The sequence below is a fragment of the Neodiprion virginianus genome, chromosome 1, assembly GCF_021901495.1.
Source record: "Neodiprion virginianus isolate iyNeoVirg1 chromosome 1, iyNeoVirg1.1, whole genome shotgun sequence".
In the NCBI taxonomy this organism is placed as follows: Eukaryota; Metazoa; Arthropoda; class Insecta; order Hymenoptera; family Diprionidae; genus Neodiprion; species Neodiprion virginianus.
The window spans coordinates 35,987,498-36,004,744 of record NC_060877.1 but is presented as its reverse complement, the minus strand read 5'-3'; the positions used below and the strand labels follow the sequence as shown (position 1 = coordinate 36,004,744).

Here is a 17,247-nt window from a genome sequence, read left to right as displayed (position 1 = left end):
TTTCTAATCTGATGTAACATCTGAAAAACATGATGATCAACACGGAAAAATAATCAATCGAATAAGTACGTAATTTCATCGTCAATTATTCGGTTTTTGTAATGGTTTATTTTGTTAAACTATATAAAGCACATATTCATAATAGTAGATGTTGTGAATGAGTGAGTCATTATGGACCTCGCTGAGCACTTTTGATAAAAAATATCAACGATCTCATCATCAATAATAATTATATATAAGTATTCCCCGTAACAATTAATTATCAGTATTGGAGAAATGCTTCTATTGTTAACGTACTTTTTTTTCTCGATTTTAGGTGGTTTTCGGATATTTCTTCGCTTGTGTAAATCAATTACACAATTCTTTCAAATGCATCGATCATTTACATGGTATTATTATGTATACATCGGTTTACCGGCGGTAATTCAAACGCTTTTTAGAAACACAAATTTAAATCCCCGGATAAATACCATTATCCGAAGAACTCTGGAAAATCTTAGTTAACGTTGTTAGAAGATGTCACGTAATTTGGAAACAATGTTGCATCGATAGTATCGCAGTGACAAACGGATTTTCAAACAGATACCGCATGTTCACGAAGGCAAAGGAAACGTCTTTCTAAAAAGCTGTTCAAGTCGCACATGTTTATTACTAGCTTATGTGCCTGGTAAAACATACGTCTAATCGTATCTTTTTATTTTCTTCATAGTGAAACTTAGACGCATTGTTTTTCCTAAAAGAATTCAGAACAGTTGTGTTGCGCATCGAATTTAGACCATGGGATGAAAGTAACAAGTAGGTGTCGACATTGAAAACTGCGACTTGATTAATGGTCTATAAATGTTACCGTGTAATAATATGCACGCTAGTTATGAACGTGATGTACAAGTTTTTATACCTTGTCACTTTTGTAAATTTAACATTTTTTTTACATTGGTTTCTTAATTTTTCATATGAAACAACGTCTCATGAAATGTGATTTTTCTTCAGATTTAGAAAAATAATAACTTTTATGTTGTAGGAACAAACGGATTATGATTACTGGTTACAGCACTGTATATGACCAAACGTTTCGTTTCGCATATTTCTTTCAACGGAATGTAACTTGGTAAAATCATGTCACACGAGACCATTACAGGGAAGTTTTTTTTTTTTTACGTTATATATTCAGTTTGTAGCAGGCTACAGTTATTGAAAAAAATGCAATCAAAAGTTTATATTTTAGTAGGATAATTGCAAAAAGAATAGCTTTTTTGGTTCTCTCAATTATGAAAGTAATTGAAAAAATATTCTACATTTTATTCACCGATATACATCGACTTGTTCAAGAAATGATTATGAAAATCTGTAATAGATATAGGTAGAAATGTTGAATCATAAATTGGTGATCAAATCCGCCGGCCAAATTATCTATATGCAGACAATGACTTCATCTCTTGATATTAATCATACTTGCTATTATTGGCCTTGCTTATATCGTTTGAATGAAGTTTATATGAGAATTGCACGTGTTATTTGATTTCATAATTTCCACAATAAAACTATTTGTTTTTTTTTTTTTTTTTTTAATTTAATTATTATTAACATTATTCATTAATTTAAGTGACAGCCTCGATGCATAAAATATGAACTAGTCATAGCGTATTATAGGCAATAACAATACTTCAACAGAAAAATAGACTACAATCTCATACAATATAACAAAGCATTGTCATTACAATAGTTTGATAGTAATAGGTAATATTAATCATTAATAATATCAATATAATTATCGTGTCACGTTCACTCAAACATTACTCCTCTGATTTTCTTTTAATTATATATGTATAGATATATATATATATATATATATATATATATGTATATATATACATACACACATATATATAAGATAATATCGCCATCTCGTTAACGCATTTTTTTATTTATATTATGTATATTACATTATATTGTTATTGGCTCAGTCTAACTAGGATCGCATATATCGCTATATCGTAAATGTATTATGGCAAGATTTACTGACATATCGTTATGTTCACAATCTTACCTTCTCTCATCCATAAAAGTACGAAATTTCGCCCTCCATATGCAAATCATCACTTCTGTCATTATTCTCAAAATATATTTACGACAAATTTCTGATGAAAGAGAAAAAAAAAAAAAAAAAAAAAAAAACAATCAATCACGTAAAAAGCTTTCTAATCGGCGTGATACAACATGTAGTTAAATAATGAACAGAAAAAGAAAAGAAGATTGTAAACATAATGATTAATATGATCAGCGTATCAGAACATCAGTTTATACGTTTACCACTTATTATATATACCTATAAAATCATAAGATAAAAATTATAACAAAACCCATTAATCCGTCCTATAGTATCACGCTTGCTACCATTTTGCAGTTTACGGTGCGTCAAGGTTTATGGAAACGAACGTGATTAATTTAGAAACAAACTCAGATAGTTTTGCGTCACAGTAAATATCGCAACAGTCACATTTTAGAAAATAGAAAGTACATGGTCATATAGCAACGGTTGAAATGGCACGCCTTCAGATAAACTCTGTATAGAATGTAATACAAATTATTGAGGAAAGTAATAATAATATCGGTAGCAGTGATAATATGTCTTAGAGGATTAGTTTTCTACCGGTATTGGCTACGTCAATCAAACATTGGTACGGTATTAAAAATCACCTAAGAAATTCTTTCGACGTAATTGGTATTAGGCCTACATTTTTTGTCGCATGTAACAATCATGATTAATTACTTTGAAATGATGTTTACGGGTGACGTGATAGAGTATCGTTTTGCTGCCTGATATTTTGCAAATTGTCTTGTTATTAATTGATCGTAACAAAGCCAGCCAGGCAAATGCGAAATCGCGTCAAATTATGCTTTGGAATGTACCAGGTGTTGCAAAGCATTGCAGTACACTCGCAATACACATTTCTTTTATCGTACACTATATAACAACTGTCACGGGCTCAAAGTTTTTGCATTCGAAAAATCTTCGATTAGGGTCTTGTTTGAAAGAGAGATTTTAGTCATAATTTTTTCCTTCCTTAATTTTTGTTTCGTGAGAGAAAGAAAGAGGAAAATCTCTGAACTATATACATGCATTGCGGACATAATAGCCAACTTTCTTAACACCATTTTACCGCGGTTAGTTACTTCTTTCGACGCTATACATTTGATTTTCACTCCTCTGATTACAATTTTACACTCACCGTTCATTTGTTTTTATATCACCTGATATATATTTCAAAGATATGCAAATCTAACTTGAGCTATTATAACTGTTTTTGCCCGTTACATTTTAGTAACATCTAATTTATTGATTTACTTTCTCCTCTAAACTGTACGGCTATACTCATTAAATTAGCTAACTCACTAATTATTATTATTATTATTGATTTATTCCTTTTTTTTTTTTTAAATAAAGCGCGAATCACAAGATAACTTTTCTTCTTCATTACTCTACACACCTGTGTTTTATTCTCCATTTTCCGTCTGTTCCTAATATTCGTTAGAAAATATGTGAAGCGAGTACCCGATGTGTTATTTTTTCATTCGCACTTAAAAATTTAGTTCACCTAGTCGAATTATAATGAACTCCCGCAAATAACGAAGGATTTCTTCTTTGATTACAAATACAGCGATTAGAAAATGATCGTTTCTTCATCGTAAGGCTAGAGTCGACTATGCTTAACTTTTAAAATTATTTATAATTTATCTTTAACAGCTACGATTATATAATGTCGTTAAATTTTATGTAATGTGTCGGTATGCCAACACTTCACAGATTAACATGTGACACTATTGGAGAAATTTACTTCATAAATTGCAATGAAAATAAATAATGTTCACACTAATTTTGCCATTCATCTTTTTTATATATAATCTTCAGTTGGTTCTAGATAGTACTCGGGTTAATAACTAATTGAGAACATGTGTCACCTATTAGTCTATGTTGCGTCGGATCTTATGCTCATGGACATAATTAATAGTAGCGCTATTTTTTTTCGTGTAATGTTAACAGAGCTGAATATTTTTTGTCGAGTACGTGTAGTTGAATGTTTTAAAATTGACTATGTTATGCTCATGTTTTTTTCCATGTTTTTGTGAATTTTTTTTATATGTACCTATCATTACGTTATTATTTCGTTTGCTTATAGCGCATTGCTTGTGATAATATAATATATGTGGGGTTTCAAATTAAAGTGAAACTTTGGAATGATATGCTTTCTTTTCATAAACTGTTAAGTATATCTGTAACTTGACTATCAGAGATTAAAATATACTTCTTGAACGTCGTATAATATTCTTGATAATCAAGAATTTAATATTATTAGTTTACATATTCATCAAATGATAGTTTCTAGAGTTATTACATCTGAATAATTTGTAAAATAAATTATTTCACTCGATATTGCATTAAAAGTTTTCATATGATAATGGAAAGTGTATAAGAGGGCTCTGTATTCATTTTTTGCACGAAACGTAATTATTGATTTAAATTTAAGACTATAATTGTCTGAGAAACAAAAATCTCTTTGCAGTTTAACATTTTTTAAATTAAACACACGACGAAAAAGAAACAGTTCTCAAATTAAAATGGCACTTTACAGTGTCTTTCACATTGGCAGTGCATTTATGAATACATAGTTATCTTTTCAAAAAATCAAAAGTTTGTCGTATCTACGAATCGTTCTTCTGTAAATAAAAATTTCACGGCTAGTTTAAATTTTTTCTCTTATATTCTTTTGGCTTCTAAGTTTGGAACGATAGTTTTATATATGTTTGTCATAGAAAATCCAAGAGCAGCTGGAGTGTCGGTGTGAGTGAGTGATTGAGTGAGTGAGTGAGTGAGTGAATGGTCTAAACTAAGTGGACGGGCGAAGTCGAGTATTGCCACCGAGGATACATTTCCACGACCATAATTTTTTTGTTTCAGTTTTTTTCGTCATCTCTTTTAAATACTCATCCTTAGTTTAATATTATATTCTCACTGTGTATCATTTGTGTAATTATGTATAGTATGCATATGTGTGTTCATACTTTGAGTGTAAATCTTTTTCTTTTACTTAGAGTTTACATTTACAATCATGTTCGCTAAGGCATTCATAATGGCAAGTATATTTAAAGGTGCTTAGCTCTGGGCTCTACTGAATATTTCACATTGCGTTTCATCAATTACCCCGAATAAAACTAAATTGATTTACTCTTTGACTACGACAATGGGTTTAAAAACGAATAAGTGAATTCTTGTGCAATTGAGTCAGATCACAAATGTAATAGAATAGAATCATCAACGATTGATAATTAATGGAAACAAATTGATTAGGAATTCGTAGAAATTTTCATACATATAGATAGCAGTTCGAATTGAGCCCAACGTAGCACGAATAACAGAGTACGAAGCAGTAATAACAGTATGATTCAATGTTTTTATATATTTCCTATATCTGTAGCACAAGCGCGTGCTTTTACCGTAATACGATTTATATTATTGTTAATGTTTGTAACCGATATTATAATAATTTTATGTTTACCTTCAATTATATATAGATATAGGTATATATATATATAATTGACGCTAGGGTTTTTCTGTACAAGGCTGGCTACAGTTTTGTTTTAAATATCCTTATTTTTCCTCCCTTTTAAATCTCTTCTCCACACGGCTTTTTACACAATGAGAGGTAGGCGTACGAAGCTATTAAAAAAAAAAAAAAAAGAAACGATTCGTAAAATTGTTCAAATCGACTAACAAATTTATTTTCGGTGATATCCACGTATGGTTAATAAATACCAAAAATACCGAAATACCGCAAACACGCAAATACCGCAAATTTGAACAATAACCGAATACAAATATCGAATAGCCGAAAAACATGACGAATGTCGTAATTTCAGAAAAATATCATTAAGCAAGTACTTCGATTATCGAATGTGTAAAAGGGTCAAGAAGCTCCTAAAAACGACTGGCTCCTTCAATCAATTTCATTGTCCTACATAGGCTAGGTAATTGCAGTATTTATAATTACTGATATATCATTTTTGCACCGCACTTAATTTGAAACTGGAAATAAAAGCTTGATTTGAATAACAGTTTAGGAATTACATCAAGTTTCTTTTTATAAGCTTGAAATAATGACTTGCTGTGTTCAATTAATAGCGTTAAAAAATATTTATTACAGGCATTTTTCGACACGTTTTCTTACAAATACGAAAATAATAAAAAAATTAAAGATCATTGTCTCCTACTGAAAAGTTTCACCGATACAAGTTTGTCGTAATGTCGTTAAAATTTATCACCTATGCAAAACTTGCAACTTGGTTCGATTGCCAACTTGAATGCGGTATATTTTTTACATTTCCGGCAATTAAGGAAAAAATACAACTGTGCCAAAACGATGTACTTTAATTATTAAGAAAGAAAAACCTATCCTTGCTTTGGTGGGAAAGTATTACTCTGTCTTCATCTGAAATTTGTCTCGACACCTAATCCAATGTTATCACATCTGCATAATAAGATTATTATTCAACTTACATATATATACATATGTATATATGTATATTTATACATTTCTCCAGGACACTCTGCTGATGCATGGTTACAGGATACAGAGTACATCGCGTAATAGTAAATTTCGTTTTCGCTCAACAAATCATATGTATAAAGTACGCGTATACGTATTATCGCAATATTTAATTCACCTGCGTCGATATTAGTGCGAAGCGGCAACCTCATTCCTTCTGTATCCTACCATTATTTATTTATTCATTTTCATTCGATTATCACGGCTAGGATACCTAAAAAACGTGCTCTTTATCCACAGCAATTATTTTACAATAGTTATAGCAAATTCCTAAATACTATATTAAATATTAGCTCATCGCAAATTCCTCAATCTAGTATTTAATATGTTTCTACAATACGCGTTTTATTATGAGTATGTTTTTTGTTATTTATTCATTTTTTTCTTGCGATAACTAGTATATATTTATATATTTATAGTAGTATTGTTTTAACAGTTTTAGAAAATTTCGTTTTCTCCTGACCCTAGCTGCGATGAACACCGTTACATCTACAAAAGTATTCCTCAGCTAAAATTATTATTGTAGTTTCTTTTGCGTCCATACAATTTTTTTCAAATTGGCCGCGTTCAACTATCAACATTTTATTTTATTAATTGTTGTAAATCGTGACGCTGTTGTTTTTGTTTTCTCCTTTCTCAGACCACTGGACTGGGGTAACAAGCCTTGCTGACAATTTGCATGGTATTGTATTATAGTGATAACTTTATAATTATTATTATTATGATAGCTATTATACTGTGTAATTGTAATAATAATTTATTATGGTATATCATATTTATAGTTTTGTTTTTTTTTGTGTTTTTTTTTTTGTTTTTATAGTACATTATATTTGCCGTAAAAAGATATACTTGGTTGAGAAAGCGAGAAGGTAGAAAAAATAAAATAGAAATAGAAAAAGAAAAACACAAACATTGTACACCACTGATAATTCGTACATACATAATTATAGTATTGTTATATATAGGGTATGTATACGTGGGTCCCAAAAACTTTCAACAAGGTAACAGAGTTTTTGAGACCAGTGCATCTTTGTCTATTTTTTTTTATTTTTTTTTTTATTTTCATTTTTAATTTTCATCTTTATCATCTAGTCTTTCTATAGAGTTTTGTTTTTCCAATCTTTCAAAGCCTAGGATACTCGCTGCGTTTTTACGTGTAATGTATTACCGCCCTTGTTATTACACAGCGAGACAGAGTTTTGCTACTTGCGTATAAACACAGCTTCTCTAAAATTATAATAATACACATCATAACACAGAAGATGAAACGCTCTTCACAAAAATAACATATTGAAAATTAAAATAAAATAAAATCATTCAACAGAAAATTTTTGGGAGATTCTGTGAGGCACGCTACACGAATGCTTGTGATATATATTTGTTTTCCTTCTTCGAATTGTCACTCTAGCGATTCAAATAAATCCGAACTACCCTGCTGTATCCATCCATATCATGAGATAAAAATTATTAATTATACTTGTTAATTAAAAATAATACGTCAAGCTGACCAGCATGTAAAAACAACACTCTGTCTTGCTGAATGTGTGCAAGGGTATAAAATATATAGCAAGAGAAACTAAAAAACTTTCATGTATATTGCTAAAGATAAAACTAATCGTAAGAGCACCCTTGTACTGGCAACAATATGCTTTATAAAACCTGTGCTTTAAAGAGTCCGTGTATTTCAAATGATAACTTGAAATATCGCAGGATCAGCTGCGATCTTGAGATAATTCCAGTTACTCAATCGATTCACGTCTTTTGTTACCACTTCTCTTACAGCACAGATTTGGGTCTGTATTCATTTACTGTACCGCGGTTGCGTATATTTTTATTTAAAGTGTCTCAACGTGGCGTTCACGTGTTAAAATTTTCTTTCTTCAATAAAATAAATAATGAATACGTGTGTACGAGTGTTGTATGCGTGTATGTATCTTACCGAAGTAAAATGAAACAAGAAAAAAAAAAAAAAGAATAAAAAACAACCTTGCTTAGGTACAGCGCGTCAATACGGACCCCGTTAGTATCTCTGTGTGTGCTAGTACATAGAGTGACGTCATTGATACGAATCCTTGTGGAAGGTATCACTCTTGTGGAAGATCCGTCGTCCTTCACGCGTCAGCTCTTGACTTGCAAAATTATTCTCTGACTTAGGTCTCGGTAAAAGGCAGGAGGGTAAAGCTCTCAGCTCCATGCTATGGACCTGAAATACAAGTACTAAATTACTCTAACGCTTTTATTTTCTGCACCTTGTTTACGGAGTAATTTTTTACACGGAAATGTATTTTAAAGGCTGTAAAAGTGTCGGGATTAAATTTTTATAAAGGCAAGGTGAAAAATGAACAAGCAACAGTTATTTTTGCGGAAAATACGCATAAAATGGAGATTTATTGACGAGTGTGTTGAAGGCTACTCCGAAACTCAGACTCATCAAAAAGACTATATGCGAACATGCCATAAATTCTATTTTCTGTGCTACTTCTTGTCAAAAGCCATAAGGTAGTAGAGTTATTAACAAAGATAGCGCAGAAAATAATTTTCCCGCGTCTCAATATGTAAAAGACAAAACGAAATAAAATTTGTAAGGATTAGTCAAGGATACTAATAATTGCGAAAATTAAAACGAAGGATTGTTAGTGTATAACATGCGGTAAAAATTCTGAAAAACCTATGTACGATGAAATGTTGAATAATAAGCAAGCAGAAATTAGCAATTAAATTTACCTGTCAAGATAGAAAAAAATTTAGTCAGATACACAAAACAACGCCAATATAGGCTGTTATCACACAACGAATAGCTCAGAACATGTAACACATAATTATACAGAGTTGGTCTTGCTTTTAATTTTATAAGTTTGGAGATACCGTAGACTCGGTAGAAAATGATACGTGCGTTGTATTGAGATCTAGTTTAACGGATGTAACAAAAGACGAAAAGCAACGATAATAGCTAACATACCAAAACAGGAAAATGATTTCGATATTTGGAAAGACGAACCGATTCTTCACTGGCACTCGCGTGAGCAGCTTGCTCAGCCAACGCGTTGACGACTGCGTTGATAGTTTTGGACTCGCTGCCCAAATCCTCTTCCCGATGAGCTACCAGATTTGGATTCTTGCCGATTTTGTTCAACCTGAAATAAGAGCTCGTTTAAGCGTAGGGAGTGTTGCGCGTATAATAACCGACAGGTTTGTTTAATTTATCAGAGATATGGCATACTCGCTGGTCAATGATCGTTACAAAATCGTTTTTTGAAAATAAACGCTATGTGGTTCACTAAGTATTGTATACTATATGGATTATCGCGTTCTAAGAGCTGCACATACGGAAATCCGGGTGTGCATTGGAACATTGTTCGTAAGAGACAAATGAAATTGTGCCATTACAGTAGAGTTAACGACCTGTGCGATGATCTGATTTGGCTTGTTTTGATTACACCTTGATTACTTGGTAATCTTGCAGAACACATTTCCAATTGAAATGTGACGTCGCACTGTACGTGACAGGGATTAATTGCTTTAGTGATTCTGCAACGTTATTGGATCATAAACTGATGTCACACTACTCTACAATTATACTTGAACGCGAAATATTCGAATATACCGAAAGTACAATTTGAACTGTAAAGTTTCGCCAGAATTTTTTTTATCACGTTGCGCATCAAAATTTTGTTGTAACACATTTAGATCGATCTAAAAATTTCTTGCAAATTAAAGAAACGAAAGTGCAAAATTAATATCGTTCTACATAAGCGATTTTGAAAGAAAACTAGATGCTAAGAAATTCAAAATTTCACACAATAATATTTATGATCAACTATGCGAACAATAAACATCCTTTATTAATGGCAATTCTGATGGATCTTTGTTAACTGCAATGATATCGTGTACTGCATAACTTACTGAAAAATACGACTAATCAAGATCGAATCAAAACTAATATTCATCATCAGTACCGACAGTAAAAATGACTTATTGTTGGGATATTGTTACGCATATGTAAATACGCAGACAGAAATTTATAATTAAACTTTGGTTTTGTAAAAAATTCCAAATACAAAAACGTCAGTTCCGTCTCCAAAAATATTTTCCGTGTAATTAAGGAAGTTCATTATTCGAATGAAGGTGGTCGGGCAATGACGTGAGAGCAAATAGACGTTTCCAGGCTTCACAGTGCTCAAGCCAGGTAATTTTAGGGGAAATGAGGGAGGCTTTGTAAAAGAAAAGGGGGATATTATAGTACCAATATTATCTCATAGCACTGACGAAATAGAACAAAATTAGATGTACGCGAGTGTGTCCGTTATTTCAGTCATACTGGAATTTGTCCGGCTGCACCCCGAAAATATATTCATATTAATGAAAAAAACATTCTCTGTAAATGTGAAAATTTTCGCATAATATTGACATGTGCCACGGGCGATAGAAATTTTGAATATAAAGTAGGTAAATTGAAATTTTTCATGTTTTTTAATTATTTTGTTTTTGAATAAACTAAATTGGACTGAAAAAATTAATTTAATGCCGGGGAACAATGTTAATATTTCCAACTAAATGTAGGAATAAAATAATTTGGGGTACCTGTACTTGATACTTATTCCGTATATAACGACACGCAATTAAAACGTAAGATAGATAGTTTTGTAAAATAAAAGAGTTTTAAGATCCGTGGTTTTTTCTTTTTTTTTTTTTTTACGGAGTATTTTACTTAACGAAAAAAGGTAACCGGCTGGAAATTAAGTGGTTTAGCGTACATTTAGGGGAAACCCTCAGTTTTGAAGCCCTTATAGAAAAAGCAAAAAATATTGGGTATTTTTAGGGAATTAGGGGTTCACTGTGCAGCCTGCGTATCGACTTTAAATTTTGTACAGCAAAAAACTACAGACACATGGCAAGGGGGGATGGAGGGGAATAATTTTCACGAATGAGACGAATAACGAAGTGATAAAACATCTATTAGCACACCAACTCGATAAAACAAACCTAACCAAAGCTTATACCTCTCGGCGGCAACGCTCTCCATGGTCCTTCGCATCAATGGATATTGATCCAATACTGCATTGAAATGATCCACCGAGAGGCTGAAGAGATTGCAGTAAGTTTCGGCTCTCACTGACGCAACGCGTCTCGCGTTCGTCAACAGGCATATTTCCCCGAAATATGAACCATCCGAGAGGGACGTTGCGACTTCCCCATTCGCCATCACGATATCCACTATTCCTTCTTGGATAAAGTACATTTTTGAACCTATCGTACCCTCCTTGATGATTATGTCTCCTAGAACAGGGATTACCATTGCATTAAAACATGGCCAAGACATGAACGACGCAATTTTAAAAGTTGAATTTTTCAGTGTTCAAGCTTCATTCGAAGGTGACACTGCACACAAATTATTCTTGCCATCGTTCTGTTTGGCGTGACATAGCGCTTATTGAGTAGTTAGAACTGAGAACGATCGTACAGTTGAAATAAAATGCCAAGTGTGCTAAGCACCGCCATTTTGAATTTTTACTAGCAGTTTTATTCGTTTGTAACAAATATATCGCAAACATTCGAGCAGCATGTGTTCGTTGTAAAGAATTTGTCTTGCTTAATTCGATGAAATATTTTTAATTTTCTATATACGTAAATTGAAAAGATAATTGTACAGAGGATGAACATCAAAAGGGAAAAAAGAAAAAAACAGAGATCAAATCTAGTTCGTTTCTTGAAAGAATCGCATAAAATCTTTATCTCAAAGCACCATCTTGATTGTGCATGCTTAGAACTTTTGAAGAATCGTTTATATCGTGAAAAAAGACACTTTTACAACTCGTGATACAACATTCCGAAAGAAAACAAATCTCACAAGCTTCAGATCGAGCAAGAATTTTAGTCTTGCATCGTTAGTAGGTCACGTTTTTACTCAATTCTTATCTATTTTCGTCCGAGCTGCCTATTTTAAGGTCCATCCTCCCTAGAGTTGCACGTTTCCCACAACCATTACTGCCCAACCAATTGAGGTTGAATAATTTCACCGTTCCGGTTTTCTCACCTGGCTGGAAGACTTCGTATCTCAGTTTTGTAACGACGTCCGAAACGAAATTCGAATCGGCATTCGCAAAGAAAGGCACAGAGGCCACGAGTGATCTGCAGTTGTAGTTTATTACGTCCTGTGAAAACATACGAGCGTCGTCGATTATTGTTCGGGATAAATGATATCAAGTGTTATAAATGTAGCTGTGAGAAATCAGTGTAATTATTATCCAGTTAATGAAGGATCGACATACTTCTCTTAATTTCTCCGACAACTCGCCAAGGATCAACTCTTCGTCGAAGAACTTGCCCTGGTATCGGTGCTCGAAGTACTCGGTTATCCGTTGCCTCATTTCTCGGGGCAGCTTTCTATACGCCATGTACTCCTCCACTTGCTTCACCTACCCCGAGAACAAGTTATCCCCGATCAAAAAATTAGTTCACTCCACAAAATTATCCGTATAAATTGAATCAAGTAATCGAGCGTTTTACGAGTTGTCTTTGTTTTACTTTATAACGATTCAATGTAGAACACCGTAAGCGTAAACTATAACAAAAACTATGGCAAAAACATTTTGATACTAGTTCCTGCAGCGCCTATTGCGCCAAGTTTTCGATTAATATATGTCACGACGTTTATGTTCGTATTTAAAAAGATCTTCGTGAAGTGAACCAGAGTGTCTCCGTCATCTTTGAATTGTTCGGAATTGAAAGAGACACATCTGCGGACTTATGAAACCCGAGAAAGGTGATAGCAAGAAGTTGTTGACAATTTCTCTTCAATTCAACAGAGAAAAAGAGACGACTAACGAGGTTTAATCAGGCAAAAAAAATTATTCATCAACAAATCAACATTCGCGTAACGTATTTATATGGATCTACGTACGCGTTTTAAGTGACCAGAGTTCATAATAGTTTCTTAGCGTGCAACGGAGACTTTCAATTTAGCAAATTCGTGCTATCTCATGACATTTACAAGTATTATTCATTTGTATTGTTTACATCATGCATAATCATGTATCGTCGTATGCCTAATACTGCAGGTACGTTGCGAACTAGACGGAAAAAGTTTGCTAATAAAAATGCAATGGGTACATTATACCGCATGTAATGAAAGACGTTCACTTCGATTTTCAAGATCTCATCGCGGTATAAAAAAACGAGGAAATCAAAGCTTTCTTGGATTGGATAACTTGCATGAGCTTGTTACCCGTGAACGCTTCATCCAGGCAATGGTGAATTTTCTACGTGAAAACTTACCTTTTCGCGATATTGTCTTCGCGACGAATCGAGGGATTGAATCAAATTTGTAGCATGACCAAGAAACAGGGCGTAACACGTCGCCCCGCTTATCATACTGAGCATTGTAAGCCACATGTCCGTAAGTGACTGAGGTGGAAACCTTCCGTATCCTATGCACAACATGTGCGACATGGCCTTGAATAACGCCCATGAATATTGTTCTAACCAAAACGAGTCCTGAAAAATAGAAATGTCGATACGTTCAATTCGAACAAAGAGCAATAAAATCTTAATAACAACAACAACAGAATTCAAATCATTAGAAATTGCTCAGCAATTCGGTCACCTTTTAAGAGCAATTCATCTACCATGATTGTAACGAAAAGTGAGACCACAAATGTTCGTAGAATTAAAAGTGTAAGAAAACGTTTCTCTGTTTTCTCTACCCTGACATGAATTTATGCGACGTCGCGTGCGATTCGTAAGAATAACTAAAAGTGTGGTACTTGCAAGATTAATTATATGGTAAAATACAGTAAAAAGAAGACGCGGCAATAAGAACCGTCTAGGAGCCGAGAAACCCGATACCAACAGCAGGGTAAAACTTGTCTAAAATTTTTTTCTAAACTCCCACGCGGACTTGACGTGGCTGTTCATCAACGCAGTCCTGCCGGTGCATACCTACTTTAAAAAGCCTAACACCGTGTGCGTGCAAACTTACACACAGAGATGTCTGTAAGAAGTCTGAGAAGATGAGACGCAGATGTCTCGCAGTCTCGTCACCGCCGGTTTTCGAGGATAGACATCGTCGTATGATTAATGAATGCCAACGGCGATATTCAAACTACACGGATATACGAGCAGTCGCTACTGTGCACACATTCGTGACGAAATCCTTCAGGAACCACGAGCGATTCGTCTCTCTCTTGCTTGCTCTAGCTTGCCATCGCGCAAACTTCAAGGCTGATTAAATATTTTAGGCGAATTAGATTGCCTCGCGGCTCGGGCCGCTTCTGCATCGAAGCGGTAACCGAGGGTTCCGATTTTCACATAACCAACGGTAGGTACCGTAATTTACACCCACTCTATTAATATTTATCAGATATCCGTTAGGGTTCACGGTAGCTGTGCAAATAAAATCCCATTTTATAATAATTCACGTCGAACGGAAAGAAAGTGACTTTTTTCCGAATGATTTGATAATGAAACATCTAGTTACCTGCAATTCGTTAATGGCGACCCAAGAGTTGCTCGGAAAGCCTTGCAGCATGGGAACTAGAAATTGTAGACATCCGCTCCAGTGACCGATGAGCAGCATCATGCAGATGAGATTGAATATTCTCATAAACACCGAGGCCATATTCAGGAACTGTCAACAACAGGGAAATGTCTTAGCAATTAACCAATTATTTCCATTCTACCTAAGGTATTTTAGGCATAGTATAGGTGTATAACGTCGAGTTTTTCTCACCAGTCATCATAGTAAAATCGTCACGTGTACATGTACACATACATACACACGTATATTTGAATTTCGAAGCCACCTTATACATGTATATGTATGTATATGTAGATATATGTATTATCGTCGAAACACAAATGGCCGCTGTCAAAATTTGATCTCTAATTTCATTCGAACCAGTTGAGCAGATAAATTTTTATCGTAGAGTAAACGTATGATTTATGTAAATATTGAGAATGAGTAAGAAATTAAATCAAACGATCGACGAAGAATGGATCAAATTTTCACCGCTTTTGTAAACTGTACACTGTCATTGATGTTGGAGAATAGAAGAGAGAGAGAGAAAAAAAAACCGAATTATCGACGTAAAACTGAAAGTGCATGCAGTACATGTAAAATGACAAAAAAATACACAATTATTGTGATGAAAAAAAAAAAAAAAAAAAAATTTCCTCGTCTCAAGATCTTGTACACTGAAATACGGCTATATAACGTGTGTGTAATAAGGTTTGAACATACCGATGATAGGTACGTATAGTATATATGCATGATGCACGGTAAACGACCCGAACAATGATAGACCTAATAGACACAATTTACGTATGCGTGGGAAAAGAAAAGAAGTAAAGAAAGAAGATGAAAACGATCGGACAAATGTATAAGGTTTAATAATTCTATATAGAATACATTAAAACCACAAAAACGTTAAACGATCAAAACACACATAATGTACTTATATGGTAAATTAGAAGTAAATTCAAAAAGTTGACAAAAAATAGTCAAACCAATCAAGACACACACATGTACTTATACGGTAAATTAAAAATAAACAAACGATTATAAACGTATGTTAAAAAGTGTCTTTGCCACAGATACAAAGGCCGTCCGACCGTGACCTCGACCTCGACCTCGACCTCGACCTCGACCCGGACGGTATCAACGATAATATAGCGTTGCAGGTGGCGTGAAACGTGTTCACGGGGTATCGATGACGACGGATGCATCGTTAAGGTGCATGTATTACCTGTCTGCAGGGATGCGAATAGCAGGTCAAAGGTTGAAAGCAAAATAGGTATACGTATACGATTTACGCTAGCAATTAGAGTGGGTCAGGTCTGAATACGCCCCTTGTATCTGGTTAGTCAACGCTATGCGTAAAACAACTACGGGTAAAACGGTAATAACAGTGATAATAATAACAACGACCACGACGGTAATGACGATGACGATGATATTAACAAATTTTACTAGGAAGGCATCAAATGGAATTACACGAAATGATCACGTCGTAATTCCATCTCGACAGGTTGTGTGATATTTAACGCGAACGTGCCTGAGAGTGACTTCCCTCCCTTTAGGTGCTGAGAGGGGGGTGGTGGCACCTCGCGGGCAACTTCAAGCGACAAAACATAACAGCTGTGGTTGTTGTTGCTGTTTATTGTTGATGGTGTTGGGTTTTTTCTTTTTTTATTTCTCTCTAGGTACGTTTTATTTATTTATTTTTTCTATTTTTTTTTTGCTCCCTCAGTTACCCAATATTCACCATGTAAAAAATTCTGAAACAGTCACGCCTCCTCACGCCATGACACCTGAGGGTTACCTTCTCCGAGCTAATGAGAGACTGGAGTTAATTACTTCGGTGTCACCGCATGTCTCGGGAGGGTTTCGTTTTCTTTCTCGCTATGAAATGAACTTGGCTTTGATCCAATTGCAGTCAATGCCGGGATTTTGAAAATTTGCGTAATGTCAGTGATTTTTCACAGGTTAATGTTAAGTAACTGGGTGTAATTGTATACGTCGGAGATTTTTTGTACCGAGAAATAGAGAGACAGAGAGACGGAGTTACCATAGAATCGTATACGGACATTATTTTATCGTGCAGTCGTCAATTATTACTCGTTTCTAACGGAAAGACATTTACGTGAG

General features: G+C 34.1%; 1 protein-coding gene across 9 annotated transcripts in view; it reads right to left on the bottom strand.

Moving 5' to 3' along the window:
* Positions 1–85: 85 nt before the first annotated feature.
* LOC124305725 (potassium/sodium hyperpolarization-activated cyclic nucleotide-gated channel 2) overlaps positions 86–17,247 on the bottom strand; it is a 165,824-nt gene continuing 148,662 nt past the window's right edge. For 4 of the 9 annotated variants that reach the window (XM_046765429.1, XM_046765438.1, XM_046765467.1 and 1 more), the window contains 7 exons: positions 15,079–15,228; positions 13,878–14,096; positions 12,872–13,018; positions 12,637–12,754; positions 11,591–11,879; positions 9,562–9,736; positions 86–8,805 (listed from right to left, as the gene is read on the bottom strand). In XM_046765429.1, coding sequence (XP_046621385.1) covers positions 8,659–8,805; positions 9,562–9,736; positions 11,591–11,879; positions 12,637–12,754; positions 12,872–13,018; positions 13,878–14,096; positions 15,079–15,228 — 1,245 coding nt within the window. In that variant the 3' untranslated portion in view covers positions 86–8,658. The remainder of the gene's footprint in view (positions 8,806–9,561; positions 9,737–11,590; positions 11,880–12,636; positions 12,755–12,871; positions 13,019–13,877; positions 14,097–15,078; positions 15,229–17,247) is intronic. The other 5 variants (XM_046765446.1, XM_046765488.1, XM_046765456.1 and 2 more) reach the window with 3 other exon arrangements.